The sequence below is a fragment of the Carassius gibelio genome, chromosome A9 (genome assembly GCF_023724105.1).
Source record: "Carassius gibelio isolate Cgi1373 ecotype wild population from Czech Republic chromosome A9, carGib1.2-hapl.c, whole genome shotgun sequence".
NCBI classification, from domain to species: Eukaryota; Metazoa; Chordata; class Actinopteri; order Cypriniformes; family Cyprinidae; genus Carassius; species Carassius gibelio.
This window is the reverse complement of record NC_068379.1, coordinates 6,154,525-6,172,085: the sequence shown is the minus strand read 5'-3', so window position 1 is coordinate 6,172,085 and position 17,561 is coordinate 6,154,525. Positions and strand designations below refer to the sequence as shown.

The 17,561-nt window shown below is 36.1% G+C and overlaps 1 protein-coding gene across 1 annotated transcript in view; it reads left to right on the top strand.

Moving 5' to 3' along the window:
• Nucleotides 1–17,561, top strand: part of LOC128019531 (ephrin type-A receptor 3-like) — a 97,884-nt gene that overhangs the window by 47,747 nt on the left and 32,576 nt on the right. Inside the window, exons 4-5 of the mRNA XM_052605571.1 lie at nucleotides 7,370–7,525; nucleotides 12,769–13,104. Of these exons, the coding sequence (XP_052461531.1) occupies nucleotides 7,370–7,525; nucleotides 12,769–13,104 (492 nt within the window). The remainder of the gene's footprint in view (nucleotides 1–7,369; nucleotides 7,526–12,768; nucleotides 13,105–17,561) is intronic.

Genomic DNA, 17,561 nt, shown 5'->3' with positions numbered 1-17,561 from the left:
ATCTTTTGTTTAATCAACACTCTCGACAACTCGCTCTGTTTACCGCTGGCACCATGGAAGTGGAGCGAAACCATCACTGACCTTTCCTTTCACTTGGAGAGAGCTGATGGAGAGCCTGGCTCCCAGTCCACAACACATTTATCTGCTTTGTGAACTTTATAGTCTTTATAGTGAAGCGTTTTGGTTCCCATCACTTTCTGGGAATGTTAGGGTGTGGTTCTCATATTTGTTGAACAGAGCTTTTGAAATAGTTTTTTTAGTAAATAAAAGCATTGAAAGTGTTTGGAAGTAGAGTTTGCCTCTTTGTTTTTTTCTTTTTTTTTGCTGAATTTCAATTCCCCCCTGAAAATAAATAAATTAATAGTTATATTAAGTAGCAGATTTTATTTTCAATTTTTAATTTTTAATATGATTTTTTAATGATTTATTATATATTTTTTTATTTATATGATTTTTATTATTTTTTGCAATGTGACTTTTTCATGATACATATTTTTCTTGTTACTTTAGTGAAGAAAAAAACTATATATATATATATATATATATATATATATATATATATATATATATATATATATATATATATATATATATATATATATATATATATAATCAAATCTAATCTAATCTTGACAAACTATATATCGTTGGAAAGGTCTAAGACTCCCAAATATATATTTTACCAATGTTTTTTGTTAAAAATGATGTAGGAAAAGTAATAGATTAATTTATGACAAGAGTGCACCCTCAGAAATCTACATTACAAAAGGAGCTTTGACCTTTGTTTTAAAAAAAGACTTCCTCGTTGCTTTTTTCTCTATCACATTTTAGAAATCATCAGAAGTTATATATCACTTGAAAACATAAAATCTCAAAATTCATCCTTTAAAACCCATTTTAAAATCAGACATTGCATTACCATGTAAATGGCACATCAAAATCATGTTACAAAATGTTTTCAGTCATGGATTATAAAAATTTAGGTCTGTATCATGCACATTCAAGTCAATCTTCAAAATTGACTTTGGTTAAAGTGTATATAGCACTGCCTTTATGAAAAAAAAGTCTTTAAAGTAAAGCTTTCAAATTGACTATTGCAATTATGATAATCACAGTAAAAATTGGGAAATGGGTCTTTAAATTAAAACGTAAAGCAAATCAATGTAATGCAAAGAAAGCAATTGACTTATTTACCTATTTATTTTATGTGCAAAACATTTAATTGTCCTAGAAAGTAGGTTTCAATTTGTTAATGCTAAACACAGATTAATTTTGGGTGAAATGGGCCTGTTTTTGTGTGTAAAATCTGGGTCATAAAACAAAACTGAACCACCACTGAATGCAAAAGATGGACAAACAAAAATGCAGACGATGATGTGACATTAATGTCCTCGGTCACATTTGTGTTCTTGAGGCCTTCTGTATTAAAAGGCCCCATAAATGGGCTGTTTGGTGGTGCCATTGGTGTTGTCTACAAGGCAGTGTGTATTGATTCGAGGAGAGGTGGCCTCATTCTCCTCTGAGAGCGCCATTGTAGAGGTTCCAGGACAAACAGAGGAGCGCTGATCACGTTTCTGCCTCTCTGAGGACTACAGCTGAGCTCTCCTAAGTGCCCGCGGTTACAAATGGACAATTGAGTGAGGAGAGCTGGGTTATACCAACACAACTCAGACACATATGTGAATTTGTGATTTATGAATGCGTGTTTAATCGAGCGTTTGTGCTGAGGAATTCCTATTTGTTTATCCTCAACACATGATCACATGTAGCTAGTTAGCATGTTTTGAAGATGTATAAACATTGAAAATCATGCAATGTGAATATGCTTGGAGAGGCTCTGTCAGGTCTCCGGCTGTGCAGCAGTGCCAGGCAGCCATTGATCAAGGTCAGAGGTCATTTGAGTGGAGAGCTCTAGAGGTGTCAGTGTTGGCAATGATTGAATTAGCTGTGGAAATGAATCCCATGCATGCACTTTAATTGGGTTTGGGGTTTTTCCCATGATGCTCGCTTAGTGGTTCTCAGCTTAACGTCTTGTGATAACCTTCATTATAAACTTGATGTATAAAACTCTCATGGACAAGAGCCAATCTCTGCTTTCCCAGTATAAAGGGACAAAACCTCTTTAGATCTGTGACAAAAAGAACTGTCTTGCACTTGAATTAAACATGATTGCTATGAATGCATAAATAACTGATTCAGAATTGATTCCATGTAATAAATAAATCTGTTTAATCCGAGTTTCATATTTAACTATAATGTATAGTAAATCCATTTATTACTATTGAAATATAACATGTTTCAAGAATGTGCCATGCAAAATGTGTCTGCGTTTAGCAAGAATCACAAATTATTAATTGTAGTAGTAGTTTTAGTTTTCATTAATTGGTATTTATTTATTTTCTTTTTTCTTTCTTTATTTTTCCCTAGGTCTTGAATACAGCTTGGAATTGAATACACATCTTTATATATATATAAATACAATTACTCAAAAAAATAAAAATACAATTATTATAATAATCCTTAAAAAAATGGAGGGGAGGGGTGAAAAATGGATGTTGCCCTAAATAAATGATTTCCTTTTTGAATGATTTTAGACAGTGTTTTAGACATTGATAATGGGAATGAGAGTCTGACCTCTGTGCACTTTGCTCTGGTCTCTCCAGAAGAAGGACATCTAAGGTGGGCTTCTCTTTTGAGAGCCAGCGAGTCAGATACAGTTTCCCAGGCAATTAGTTTGAACAGGAGGTGCTGAATGAATGCATTTGTTCCTTGTATCCTCTCCCTCTCTGCCAGACACTGTATAAAGACCGTACCGTAAGTGAATCTAGCCAGCACTTACCGTCATGTCGTCACATTATGCTTCTATTGATTGATAGGATTCTGTTTAGTCACAGGGAGCTCTGCTCTAATATCATATCGGCAGCTACAGATGACACAAGACTCTTTTTCAGCTTTCTGTTCCATAGTCCAGAGGAACATTTATTTGTACTTTTTTGGAATTGTATTTTAAAACATAGCTACCCCTTCCCACAGGAAAATATTCTTTCTCTGAGGCTCCTTCATTTTCCAGGAGATTTAATGGCGATACCAATTTTGTTTCACTTATGCACCATCTTTGTCTCACGTGTTTCTTCTTTTAAAATTAAAAGAAGAATTAAAAATAAACATATTCAATACAAAGAGAATTTCAGAAGAGAATTTCTTACTCAATATATTTGTCTTGTTTTCCAGTACAAATATCTAAACATTCTGAAGTCATATATATATATATATATATATATATATATATATATATATATATATATATATATATATATATATATATATATACACTGTATTAGTGGTGGGCCGTTATCGGCGTTAACGTGCTGCGTTAACGGGAGACTTTTATCGGGCGCTAAAAAAATAAAAATAAATCTATATATATATATATATATATATATATATATATATATATATATATATATATATATATATATATATATATATAATGGGAAGGTTAATTTCACTGTTTTGTTGTGCTTTGTTTTGTTTTGATTTTGAACTGTTTGGATCAGTGACATGACATTGAATATACACCTCTATTATGTAATTAAAATTTCATTTAGAAATTATTGTCCAGTGCGCACTTTGGTGTCTAGGCAGGTCTGAGCGCAGTTTGAGACATTGTTGAGATTTCATCTCACCTTTTGCTCTGTTTGCTCTTCAATTGCTCTCAAGAAACGATTGATTTTTCATTCATTTTCCTATGGGAGGAGTTCTTTCACAGCTCTTTGTTTTTACTCGACCTCCACAATATCAAACCTCGTCAAGATAGTAAAGAAAAGATCGACAAAGTAATAAGATCATCTCTCATATCCTTATTAAGGGAGGCTCCTGGGGGAGCACGTGTGTGTTCTTGTTAAGAGCGGGTGTGTATGGAGCGTGTGCTGGGAGGCCTGGATGAGAAATCACCTCAGCGCCCCTCTGTAGCGCTCTCACTCCCTTCCTGTGCCTGTTAGCCTCACAGCACACGTGTAATCAATAACATCCCCCCAGCTCAGCCCCGCTCACACACACAAAGCGCCTCCACCTCAGCACGTCGTGTTAGACACACAAACTTATACATCATCCCACGCTCAGCGCTCCCCTGAACATCTGAGGCGGTCAGAGTACGTGGAGGAAGAGCAGGCACAGCTTTGGGTAATGTCATTCATGGCCTTTCACTGCAGTAAGAGGGTTTGGAGAGATGAGAGGCTGATGCCGTCGAGAGCCATTGACTTCCCGGACTTCTATTAAAGAGCTGTCAAGAACAAACGCCCGAGTGACGGAAACTGGGGCACCTTCCTCTCCATCATCACCTGCTTCACTGGCCCGCGCTGCTCTTTGTCGTGCATCTCCTTTGTTTATTTTTGGCATGTGTAATTTATTTCTATTTATAAGTAACGGTCATCACGTGTCAAGGGCGTTGTGAAATCATGAATGATTGGAAGGAAATCTGTTTTTGTTCTCTGTCTAGCTACATACGAACAAGATCTGCAAAAATGACAAATCTAACAAAAATGGTAATCTGACAGACCAGACCTCAACAGTGTCTCGCACTCTGCTTAGATTTGCCGTGCTTTTGTCATTTCTTTTTCTTTTTTTTTTTTACAATAAATGATTTACTTTACTTCAGCTGTATCTCAATTACTGAAAATGGTAATTGAAATATTTTTAATAATTCATTTCCTCGTGTCATTCCTAATCTGTAAGTGTTTATTACTTCTGTTTGTGAATAATGTCTGTAACCAAAAAATTGATGTAGCCATTGATTCCATTGTATAGAGAAAAAAAAAATACCATGGAAGTCGATGGCTACTGGTAACTGCTGAGCCACAAGGATACGCTGTTTTCTTTCAAACCAAAGCTAAATACGTGTAGAAACAGCGCATCCCTGTGGTGCGGCTGGCACAGAAGAGCATAAGCAGCATACTGTGATATGGAGAGACATAGAGGAGACCGTTGACAGAAATTATTGAATAAATTTGTTATTTTTGTTTTCTTTGCTTACAAAAACTGTTCCCGTGGCTTCATATAACCCAGATTGCACGTCTGATGGAATATTCTAATGACGACTTTTCATACCTCTTCTGGACCTTGACACTGTTATTTACTTGGCAGTCAATGGGACAGACACAAGCCTCCAGGTTTTCATCTAAAATATCTTAAATTGTGTTCTGAAGACGAACAAAGTTTTTACAGGTTTGGGACGACATGGGGATAAGTGATTAATGACAAAATGTACATTTTGAGGTGGTGTAACCCTTTAATGAGAAGCATACAAAATAAGAGAATATATAACAAAGAACTTATGTCTTTCGTAAGCTGTGAAAAAGCCACCTCTGTACTATAACGTGTCCTCAGAACACATTCTTGCAACATAGATGTGTGTTTATCCCATTTGGGACTCTGATTTACAGTGGAAACAGTGTGTCAGATTAGATTTCCTGCAGCAAACACTATTAAGAGCACCTGCATTTTTTTTCATCAGCATAATTTTGAGCAGTCCCTAATGGAGAGCTTTAGAGGAGAAACAGGTTAATTTAAACCTGCATTCTCATGCATCACAGCTACTCTCCATGCCGACTTCTGCTCACACTCAGCATTAGAAACCTCTCAGGAGACACAACAGGCATGTAGGTGCGCTGTAGTGGTGGGAATGTCATGTAGACTGTGAGATAGGTAATAAACATAACTGATATGTTTGAAGCGGTTGCATATCCGACCATCACCCCCCCCCCCCCCCCCCCAAAAAAAAAAAAACTTGACTTGAAGCTGTGGTTCACTAATTGTATTAAGGACTGAACCTGCAGCAAGTGGGGAGTGAAACAAAGATGCATGTGAGCCAGAGTAATTATCCATCTCATCATGATTTTCCCTCTTCATTATGGATAATGGAATGGGATTCTCATGAATAGGGTCGGATGAGCTGACGAGTACACTTTTAATAGCAGAGTTTTTTATTTATTTCATTTTTTTGAGAGATGTATTTGCATAATTCATGCAACCGGAGCTGAATGTGACATTAAAGGAGATTTTAAAAGTATTTTTAAACGTACTTTATCACATGGCTCTGACTTAAGCCTTCCAAATTTTCATTGCCTAGAGGAAAAATGATTGCTCATATTGTAGGTTGCGCTTTCATACCTCAAAACACTTTATGATATGTTTCAGGCAAGCATAAACTTTGTTTCTGATGTTTCTCCTAAAATCCCTCAAGGACTGCTCTTTGTGATCATATGCTTTTTTTCACTCGAATGATTTTTATTTTGTTTTATTTTTTTAGGAAAATTTAATAACTTTTAAAATATAATATGATATAACCATGAAGAAAAAAATTAACAATAACATTCCTTAAACAGAATTATTGCCCTGAACCTGCCATTCAAAAATGTGAAAGTCAGTCATACCTATATCATATATATATATATATATATATGATATAGGTATGACTGACTTTCACATTTTTGAATGGCAGGTTCAGGGCAATAATTCTGTATATATATTTTCATCAAAAAATGAAGCACAGTTTCCAAAAAAAAAAAAAAGCTCAACTGATTTTAATAATAATAAATGTTTCTTGAGGAGCAAATCAGCATATTATTTCTATAGGATCATGTGACACTGAAGAATGCAGTAATGATGTTGAAAATTCAGCTTTCCATCACAAAAATAAAGGACATTTTTAAATAGATTTTTTTTTTTTTTATATTAAAATAGAAATCAGTTATTTTAAATTGTAATAATATTTAACAATAGTACTGTTTCACATATACATTTTAAATAAATGAACACAACCTTGGTGAGCATGACTTCATTAAACTAAAATAAAAAGATATTTTAACTTTAGGTTGTTATCATGTCCTGTTTTTCCTTTAAAATTATAGATTTTTTTATGGCTTTTTCTTCATTATGATAGACAATAACATCATTTAATTGGGTTTATTTAGTTTTGGAATTTGATGAGAAATGTTCGAGTTCATATTGAGACTTCAGACTTTGATATCCTGTGAGTTGAAGACATTCTTGAAGCAGTCTACCATTGCTCTCCATTTAATCTTGCTGTCATTTTGAAAAAATATTTCTTTCCTATGAGGTCATAACACCCACTCACATGTGCGTGTGGCCGGCCGTACCCACGTCTCAGCACTGTTGGTACAGATATTAGTTTGTTTAAGTCCTCACAGATGATTAAATGACTTTCCATTGTGTCCGCCGATGCATATGGTCATGTGAAATGATTCGCTCCATTAAAAATGGCAGCATAGTAATGGGGTAATGAATGGCCCTGTTGTCTAGAGACTCCCAGCATCCTAATTTGTCTTCCCTCCTGTTGTTGTCTCCACAGCCTGCCGGCCCGGCTTCTATAAGGCTTCTTCTGGGAACGTCGAGTGCTCCAAGTGTCCTCCACACAGCTACACACACCTGGAGGGAGCCGTGCACTGCGACTGCGAGAAAAACTACTTCCGTGCAGAAGAGGACCCCGTCTCCATGGCCTGCTCTCGTACGTGCAGCTGACATACATAAGTACATTTTCTTCAGATTCTATAGGTTTGACTTTACTTTTAAGCATCCTATTGTGTCAGACTGACCCACACTTGATTTTCGAACTGCTTGTAACACTGGTTGCAATATTAATTTCTTCTTGAAACTTTGTGACTTTTCCTCATTTCGGGTCATGAATGTGCAAGCAAAGTTTCGACACATAGATTTGTTTAGCAAAGGCTGGACAATAAGACATTTGTTGTGACAGATGTGTTGTGAAGAAGAAAAAAACTTTATTGTAGCTTTTAAAGGCTAAAATATAAAATACACGATATTGATGGCATTACATGATAGGGCTGTCATTTTTAGTTCGAAAATCGAATGCACAATCGATCGGACCAACCAAAAAAAGTTTCGAAAATGAAATTAGGGAATCGATTTTAACCAAATATGTACACTATTAATTTAAAAATAAGTAAACAATAAAAAATATGGATGTAACAAAACTCACAACCAAGCAGTATGCGTTGCGAAAGCTAGACAGAAAATACCAGCAATTTTACGCGCCTATAAGACCCAGTGACGTCGAAAGCGAAAGTGTGCTGCATTCACAACAAATGCGAATAGAGCATCTGGCGCGGATAATTTCAATGATAAGTCAATGTAAAGACACGTTTACGCGCATCTAGTTACAGGAGATTCTGAGTTATGAAAAGGACCATTGCAAGCTGACAGCGACCGGCTTGCGCAGGTGTATCTGAGTGTCCCTGGGATGTCAGTGCGGTCGGAGCGCGTCTTCTCAACAGCTAAACATATAGTGAATAAAATACGCTACGCTCTGGACTCCGAAAATGTTGATCGACTTGTTTTCCTGTCAAATAAATTTGTAATGGCACTAGCCTTTTTGCACATTTCCTTAAGCCTGCCTAGTGCCGCCTAGCCTAAGTGTCGGTTACGTTTAATAAAAAAAACACACATGGCCTGTTCTCAAGTCCATTTAAAGTAAAATTTTTTGAAAAGTAGTTTGAAATGGATTGAATCACTTTTGAATTGCCTAAATCATAAATGCAGCTGGGTTGAAGCATGCAGTGATGTTTTTCTTTTGTTATGGCAGCCGTTCCCTCTGCCTATATATTTTTTTTTGAGAACGTTGCACTCCTGTTGCTGTTTGTTATTCTGCACGAAACTTCATGCCAATAAATAAGAAATATTGCTGACTTGTGCGTTTCCAGTGCTCTCTTTACGTTCATCCGTTATTTGACGTTGAAAAAGGAAACGTCTTTTTTTAGAAATGGAAAATCGATTTTACAATCGATTCAATGAACACTTATGTCTAATCTAAAATGATTTTTTCACAAAAGTGACAGCCCTATTACATGACACTAAATACAGCATCATCTCTCAATTTCTTTTTCTTTTCTTTTTTTCATGGAAACGAATTTGGGTCATTTTGACCCACAACACAAAGGCGTACACAGATGTTCAACACAACAGTGCAGGACAACAGACTCTTTAGAAGTTTAGAAGTGATGTTGTTGTATGGATAATTATTTATGTTACTTGAAACGCGGCGTTCCTGTTCACCGCGCAGCTCTCAGAAGCGCCAGAGCCTTTTTAAGGATAGTGTTTGTTCAAGCATTGATGAATTTGTGTTGGCTCATTCTGACAAAGCTTCCAATATCCCCTCAGCGGCCTTCAAGCTATCCCACAGAGAATAGCCCGTGTTTGCTTATTTTTAACTGTTTCAACCGACAGGCCTCCTCTGGTTTGCGCAGCGGAGTAAGCTAACCCATTCTCTTTTTTGGAGAAGTACGCAGATGGTAGACAGATGCGTGCAACGACAGCCAAGCATTCCAAAACACATTATCCATAAATCACCGCATTGCTATCAGTGCTGATTCATATCACATAAAACCACCAAGAGCCTTAGCCTATTGAATTCCACGGCCAAGTTTAATAGTGTGTATCTTACGTGACATCCGAAGTAGTCACCACGTCAGATCACGCCACGCTCATGCGAGTCGCTTTTTATTTCGGCTGTCGGAAGCAATACTGAGTCTTCATTTCCACTTAAGCATTCATTGCCAATGTTAGTTTAAGACTTTGATGGGTACAGTGTGCAGAAAAATGCTTGAACGGAGTGTACGACTTTAATTTCTCCACTTCATACTGTCATAGTCCCCGAGTTTGTGCATTTATCTTGATAGAATCTGCTCGGATGCAGGCAGTGGAACAGATACGCTTTAAGTGCAGCTCTGAGAGCGGAACTGCAATTAAAGGAAGCACGACGCACGATATTATCTGCAATAATTGAGGAAGGTCATACTGAGTTCTTCAGAGATGTTTTTTTTGCATGTGAATATAATTCAGGTCATGGCTGGATTATATAGGCGGTCGTTCCATGAATTATTGCTTTGTAAAATTTACAGTTTATGTTGCGTTCTATGTCGTGTCAGCGAAGGTCGGCATTTAATCACCGGTGAATGTTTTAAAGGCATACATATTTATGCCTGTTTTTAGTACGTATAAATGGACTTGTTTATTTCTGCCTGTCTCTTTTTTTAATGACCTCATAAAGCCGATATTCTGCAGTGTAAATCCTTGACGTGAGGAAAATGTGAACTGCGGACATGTTATATAATTGTGCCAATTGTAAATGATGTAAACATCTCCCATATGTCAAAGAGAAAATGTCTTGTTTTGGTGGTGATTGGTCGGATCTGTGGTAATAATGAAGGCTGTAGTCACACTTTTGGAGGCTGCTTGTTAGACTGAAGTGTCTGTGTAATGGATAGCTTACCCTGGCACACCTCACATCCTCCCGCTAACAGGCCAGCCAGTCTGTGAACATTACCTGCTCACTGTGATTTCTGTTATACATCAGGATCAAAGGACGCCTTGCTCTGGCAAAGATGTTACCTAGTGACATATAACAACTTTTTCCTCCATCCTATAAAAAGAGACTTTGGTCTGTGCTGTTGCCACTGCAGACTGAGGCACATTAATGCATTTTTTATCTGTGCTGACACAGACAACCTCCTTTTTATGATCCTCATTTTTTATATGAAAGAAAGCTCAAGAATGTGTAAAATAGGAAATCCACTATTAAAATAGTATGAAAGATTGTTTTGCCAAATATAAAAATATTCTCACCCTCATGTAATTTCAAGCTTGTATTTTATTTTAACCCACTTCAGTATTTATTTATTTGTTTGTTTGTTTAGCTATGATTTTTATTTATTTGTTATTATTTTAGTTTACGTACTGGTAATATAGCTGCAGGTACATAATGTATTATTATTATTATTATTATTATTATTATTATTATTATTATTATTATTATTATTTATGACTCCATTTGGTAAGATTTTATTTCTCAATTGCAAAAATGTGAGTTTAGCAAGCAGATTATGAGATTTCCCTATTTAAATAAATAGAAGTTGGATTTTGTTTAAATAATATATAAAGTTTATACAGTATATTCCCCAGTTTATCACTTGTACTGTAAACATTAAAATACTTTTTTTTTTTTTTTTTTTTTCAGTACAAAAAAGTTTATATTACCAAAATAAGACAATTAGCATTGCATGAACAGCTACATTTATGTTGGCTAATCAAAAAGTATTTTTTACTGGAAATAACTAAAAAGCTATTGTTGAGACGCTCTATATTTTTAATTTTTTATATTTTCTCAACTATTTATTTTTTTCAGTGTAAGCACAGCATGGAAGAAATATCATAGCTTTGTATATATATTTTAAAAAAAAATGTTGCATGCTATATTCTATGGTTTCTGAAGACATACGATAGTTACATTTAAGCACAGACTAATTTTTAAGTGAAAGTCTTTCAGTCTACCCCTCCACAAGAGCTGGTGAATGTGATTATAAAATTACATTTTGAGTGAATTATTCCTCAAGGAAAGCTGCTCTTCTTTCTATAAGTGCTTTTGAAAAGGCCATTGTAGTGAATCCTGTATTTGACCTTGAATGAAACGTCCGATTTATTATCTTGTCAGAATCAAGGGAAAGCAACAGGGAGTGCTCTGGAATGTTCCGGAGCGAATTTGTGGAGGAGATTCCTTTGTGTAATGTTCTATTTCTTAATGTAGGCTCAAATCCTATCTCTCCCCCACTTTCCTTCTCAGACGAAATGTCTGTCAAAATAATTCTAAAGTTCTAGAAGCAGGAAACCTTCTCTAAACTCTGGACCTTCAGTGTGTGAATTCACGTCAGATCAAACGAACCCAACATTGCACTTTTGATTTCTTCACTCATCACCATCGTTAAGGCAAGAATGTGGTTTTCATGTAATAATACCCAGAGGTCAGATATTAAATTCACAAAGTATTCCAAAATTATTTACAGTCTGGCTTTGAACTGGTGTCCATCACTTTACTTCAATCAGAGATTTCACTCTTGTTATATATACGCTTGCTGTGCAGGCCTGCTATTCCAATCAACAGAGGCCACTGGCCACACTTCATACCCCGTTTTTTTATCGGGACAATCTTTTAAAGTTAATATAACAATCCAGTGAAGACACTTCTGAACTCTGGAATAATTCTAGAGACTTTGCCAGCATTTTAACAAGGGGAAGGAAGGACATGGCTGCCTAAATTCTGTATCCATCCATAACTGATGACTTTAACGATTAAACCCACACTTTTTAAAGTAAACGTACTTCCCCAGAGGGACATTTTATTGCTCTTTCATAGCTCATGAGATTTAATGGAGTTCTCAGTTGTGTTTCATTTAAGTATAAACTTTGTCCCAGATGTTTCTCCTGTCAGCTTTTAGGAATAATCATGGGGGAAGAGACACAAATGAGACAGTTGGTCACATAATTTGGAGAATTAATAAATGTAAATGAATAAAACAATAAATAAGAATAAATGTTTTTTGGAAGAATCTAATGCGTTCATATTGAGACGTTCTCGTTGGTGTCTCCATGCTGTTTCTTCATTAATTCTTAACTATTTTTCATCATGTGAAAAGTATTTTAATAATCTAAAGAACTGAGGTCCACTATAAAGAACCTTTTGTAGTTTTGTGGATGTTAACGGTTCATGATGGAACTATCCATTCCAATAAAGAACTTTTATTTTAAAGAGTGTAGAAGAAACGGTTCAGATGGGTTTCCTGGGTCGATATTGGTTCACAGTGTCAGTGTTGAATATGCATTTTAATACAGCTCAAATGGTTGTTCATCCTGTTGTACAAAATTATGATTAAATATTATATCACTTATCCTTTTCCTCAGGACCCCCGTCTGCTCCACGCAATGTGATCTCTGCCATTAATGAGACGTCAGTGATTCTTGACTGGAGCTGGCCGGCTGACAGCGGAGGCAGGAAGGACGTGACTTTTAACGTGGTCTGTAAGCGATGTTGGCCGGGTCCCAGGCAGTGTGAACCTTGCCTAGGGGCCGTGCGCTTCCTGCCCCGTGCCACCGGCCTCACTAACACGACAGTAACCGTAGTGGACCTCCTGGCACACACAAACTACACCTTTGAGATTGAGGCCCAAAACAGAGTGTCCTCCCAGGCCCCCACGGTCCGCCAGTACGCTGCGGTCACCATCACTACCAACCAAGCAGGTGAGCCTCTCATCCCAGAATTAGTTATCATTACCTCACACTTATGTTAATCTGAAACCCCTAGGTTCTCTCAGGCATGAAACAGAAGAAGGTAAATTTTCCATAAAACTAATTTTGGATTGGAACTGTCAAGCTCCAAAATTCACGAAAATCATCCTAAATGTATTATAAAAGAGGGCCATATGATTTAAGTGCAATATTCCATGTCTTCTGAAGGCATACAGAGCTTTTTGTGTAATGAAAGGAAAGAATAAAATAGCAAAAATAAATCATAACCGATGGTGTTTCATGTCAAATGGCTTCAAAGTGTCATTTCCTCGATACTTTTATCATCATATACTGTATATCGCTAAACTAGGCTAATAGAGAAAAAAAAATATTTACCTACATTTTTGCAAAACTCCCCAAAAACATGTTTTTAGACAAATTATGATTGCATCACATAACCTGCTCCTGTATGGCTTTTCTAATGTAGTAAACCTGCTCGATAGCTCACCTGGTATAGCATTGCACATGCGATATGTAGTGCTCAGGTATGAGTCACATGAAATAGGAGCCATAAAAAAAAAACTAAGCTAAAATGTCATGGTTGCTTCAGCAAATGCATTGTTTTATGCTACTTTTGCTTTTGCTAAAGGGTTTCATATGATGCAATTTCCATTTTTCCTTTCTCTTTGGAGTGTTACAAGCTCTTGGTGCATAAAAAAGATCTGTAAAGTTGCAAAAAATAAAATCTCAAATCCAAAGAGATATTCTTTATCAATTTAAGACTCACACACCCCTAAAACGGCTCATTCAAACATGCCCCACATGTCTATGTCAGCATGTGGAAATATTTGCATAATGCTGCACAAACGTTCACACACAAACAAAAAAGGTGTGGTTTCAGTAACACAGTTAGTGTTGAATCAGCCATGCCATGGAAATGATTTGTGTATCTAGTAGAAAGCAAAAGTACTTGATTTGGCCTTCAGAAAGTAGATGCACTTAGGAATCTTTAAGACTACTTACAACAGAACAGCAACGCATTTTATGGACGAACGTTTCGTGAACTTAGGAGAGGAGGTCATTCTGAATATGCTACGACAATCTGGCACTTCTGAATCAGCTACTGTAAATATGTTTTGTTATTCATGATTATGAAAAGGAGTATTACATTTCCAATGAGTGCTTGCTGTGTTCGGCCAATCACAATGCTCTGGGTAAACTGGCCAATCAGAGCACGCTGCTCCTGTTGGAAGGATAGTTTGAAAGAGGCGGGGCTTAGAGGACCTACAATAATGTACAGTATTTGAAAAAGAATGTGTTTTTTGTACATTAAAGCATGTCAACATATTCTGTTACACCAATTACACAAAATAATGATTTTTTTTTTTAAAAGCATCATGTGACCCCTTTAACACTTTTGGTTAGGTTTTGATTTAGGTTATTTTCAAACGTGATAGATTATTAACTTTTTTCCGCGACTCACCGTACATTTAATTTCCATTTAACATTTACTGTTACTGCTGCAATACATACAAACAATCTATTAAAATGTTGCCAGATTCATGTTCATCGGTTTCAACTGAAAACACTTTGAAAGAGATGAAAAATGAACATTAATGAATTAAATGTTGCTACGGGTTCTTTTTTCCAATGAGCCTGGGTTGTTTATAACACGTACTACAATATATTGTAGAATTGATATCTTTCACATTTTTGATCATTTTGTTGTGCTCTTTTTATAATTTGGTGATTTGACAGCCCTGGTCCTCATTCATTATGTAATAGACAAGCCCGGATTTTCCTCAAAATTCACCTTTTGAGCTCCATGAAGAAAGAACATCATAGAGGCTCAGAATAAATGTGTGTACTATCCATTTAATTCTGAAGGGTTTTCTAATGGGGCATTAACACACTATTTCCAAAAATTACACCTCATTCAAAGCCATGTTTTAAAAGAAAAATGTCTTCAAAGATTTCCATTGATTGAGCGAAATGTTTTAATGGTCCCCTGAGATCGGTTGAGACACGTATTCACAAAGACAATTCAATTTCCTCTCAATGATGTGCAACAAAGCTCAACATTCCATTTGGACGGAAAAAAAGAACCGTTTAATGCCTCTGCAAGCCTATTGCTCATCCCGCGTTATCCCAGCTGTCTGTGAACGTCCTTCTGCAGGTGCTGGCCTCTAGTATAACTGACTGAAGGTCACGACTCCTCAGGTTACTAAAGCAGAGGGGTGCTGGACGGCAGGCCATCTGCCTCTCATTCCATGTGGGCTTTCATTGTGAAGACTTGTGTTTTTGTTCTCTAGCCCTGTGGGGCTCATGCCTCTGTCAGTTCAGTGCCGGCTGTGGAGTGATAGGTACAGGTCCTGTCAGGTGATTTAGAGGAGGCTTTGGTCCACAGATTACAGGCTTTGGGCTCTGGTGTCATGAAATAGTAGGCAAAGACTACTTGGAGTACTAGAGGTTCAAAGGCTGGGGATTGATAGTTTTGCACCCTTTAACCACAGGGAGCAGGTGACTTTGCCTAAGATCTCATAAAACCCTTACTGTCATTGTCAGAGGACTGCATTTTCACTCAGCAGATCTTTCATTTTCTTTTGTAGAACGAATGCTGATTTATCTGTGAAGAAATGCATCTTCTTTTAGAGTCATACAGTGCTACAGGCAACTCTACGAATGAACATTCATGTTTTCAAATCTTTTCATAAAATACTAGTCCAGACATTCATCATATATAATAATAATCATTTATATATATATATATATATATATATATATATATATATATATATATATATATATATATATATATAATGATTTTATTCAGCAATGGCACTTAAATTGATCAAAAGTGACAGTAAAGACATTAAAAAAGTTCCCAATTCTGAAAAATCATACTGAAAAAGTTTCTACAGTTTCCACACAAATATAAAGCAGCATAACTATTTGCAACATTGATAATAGCGATAATAATAATACATTTAATGAGCATCAAATCAGCAAATTAGTTTGATTTCTCAAGGATCGTGTGACACTGAAGACTGGAGTAATGATGCTGAAAATTCAGCTTTGCATCACAGGAAAAAATAAGAATTTTAAAACACATTAAAATAGAAAACAGTTATTTTGATTTTTAATATTTCACAATGTTGCCGTATTTAACGTATTTTAATGCTGCTTTGGTGAGGACAGGTCTTCTTTCAAAACATCTTTTAAAAGCTCTTAAATACTAGTCTGTATAGCTCAGTAAGTCTTTTCATTAATAAATAATGTCTATAATAATAATGCTATAAGTAATTTTATTGTTATTTTCAGAATCACCTGAATAAAAGGCCAACATATAAAAACGTGTAGTGTAGTAATGTGTGTAGTAGACCAGAGTTTGGCAGTAAATATGGATTTAAGGCTTCTCTTCTCTAGTCCTTCATTGATGTCTCAGAGGAACATTCTAACAATCCTTAAATACATTCTTTTTTATGTTTTTATTTCAGAATATTAAGGTCATTTGTTTTTATTTATTGCTTGTTGATTCATATGGCCTAAAAACCCTCTAACAATTTATTAATCTCTTTAGACATAGACACTCCCACTCTCAATACTTACTTGCTTTCAAAGGACAAAGAAGCATACTTTGGCTTAAGCGCTCCAGTTTACTGCACTGCAATGGTATTCATTTCCTCACACAGAGACAGCACTACATCCTAATTTTCTGTCTTTTCGATTGAAATTTTCAGTTCAGGCTGTTTCAGAAACCAAAACTAGGAAGAGCTTGACCCCTCTCTCTGTTCTTTACTTTTACTCTCTACTTTTGCTCTTAGACAAATAATACAGCTTCTTTTACTGTCCTATAAAACACAGCCAGAACAAGGAGATGGATGTGTGAACGGCCAATCTGGTGAGTCGGGCCTGCAAGAGAGCACATTTATGAGGGGCTCCGAGGGTTGTCAGCACAGCCCAATCCATCTAAACAGAGCCAGCATGTGCTCCACAGCCCAAGGGAGACAGCACACGCAAGCTGCCCTCCACGTAAGAACTGTGCTCTCTGCTTGGATCTCAACCTCATCAGAATGTGTTGAGACCTGAAGGTTCTGCCATTTTAACGGGCAGATTCAGCAATGCCGACAAAGTCTCATATAATTTTTTTTTTTTTTTTTGGCACAATTGGCAATGAGTGAAAAAACAAACAAACAAAAAAAGTACCAAGTCAGGGGAAACAGTGTTTTGCACTTTATTATTTTCTAGTGAATTATTCAGCTCTAAATCACAAGATCATATATTATAGGGGCTGATCCCCATATCACAGTCACACATATATAGCCTATATATATTTTTTTCATATATATTCACTTATGTATATCATTTAAAAGTTACAGTTAAGAGATTTATAATCTAAAAAAGATTTCAATTTTAAATAAATGCAGTTTATTTGCACCTTTTATACATCAAAGAACCCTAAAAATAAA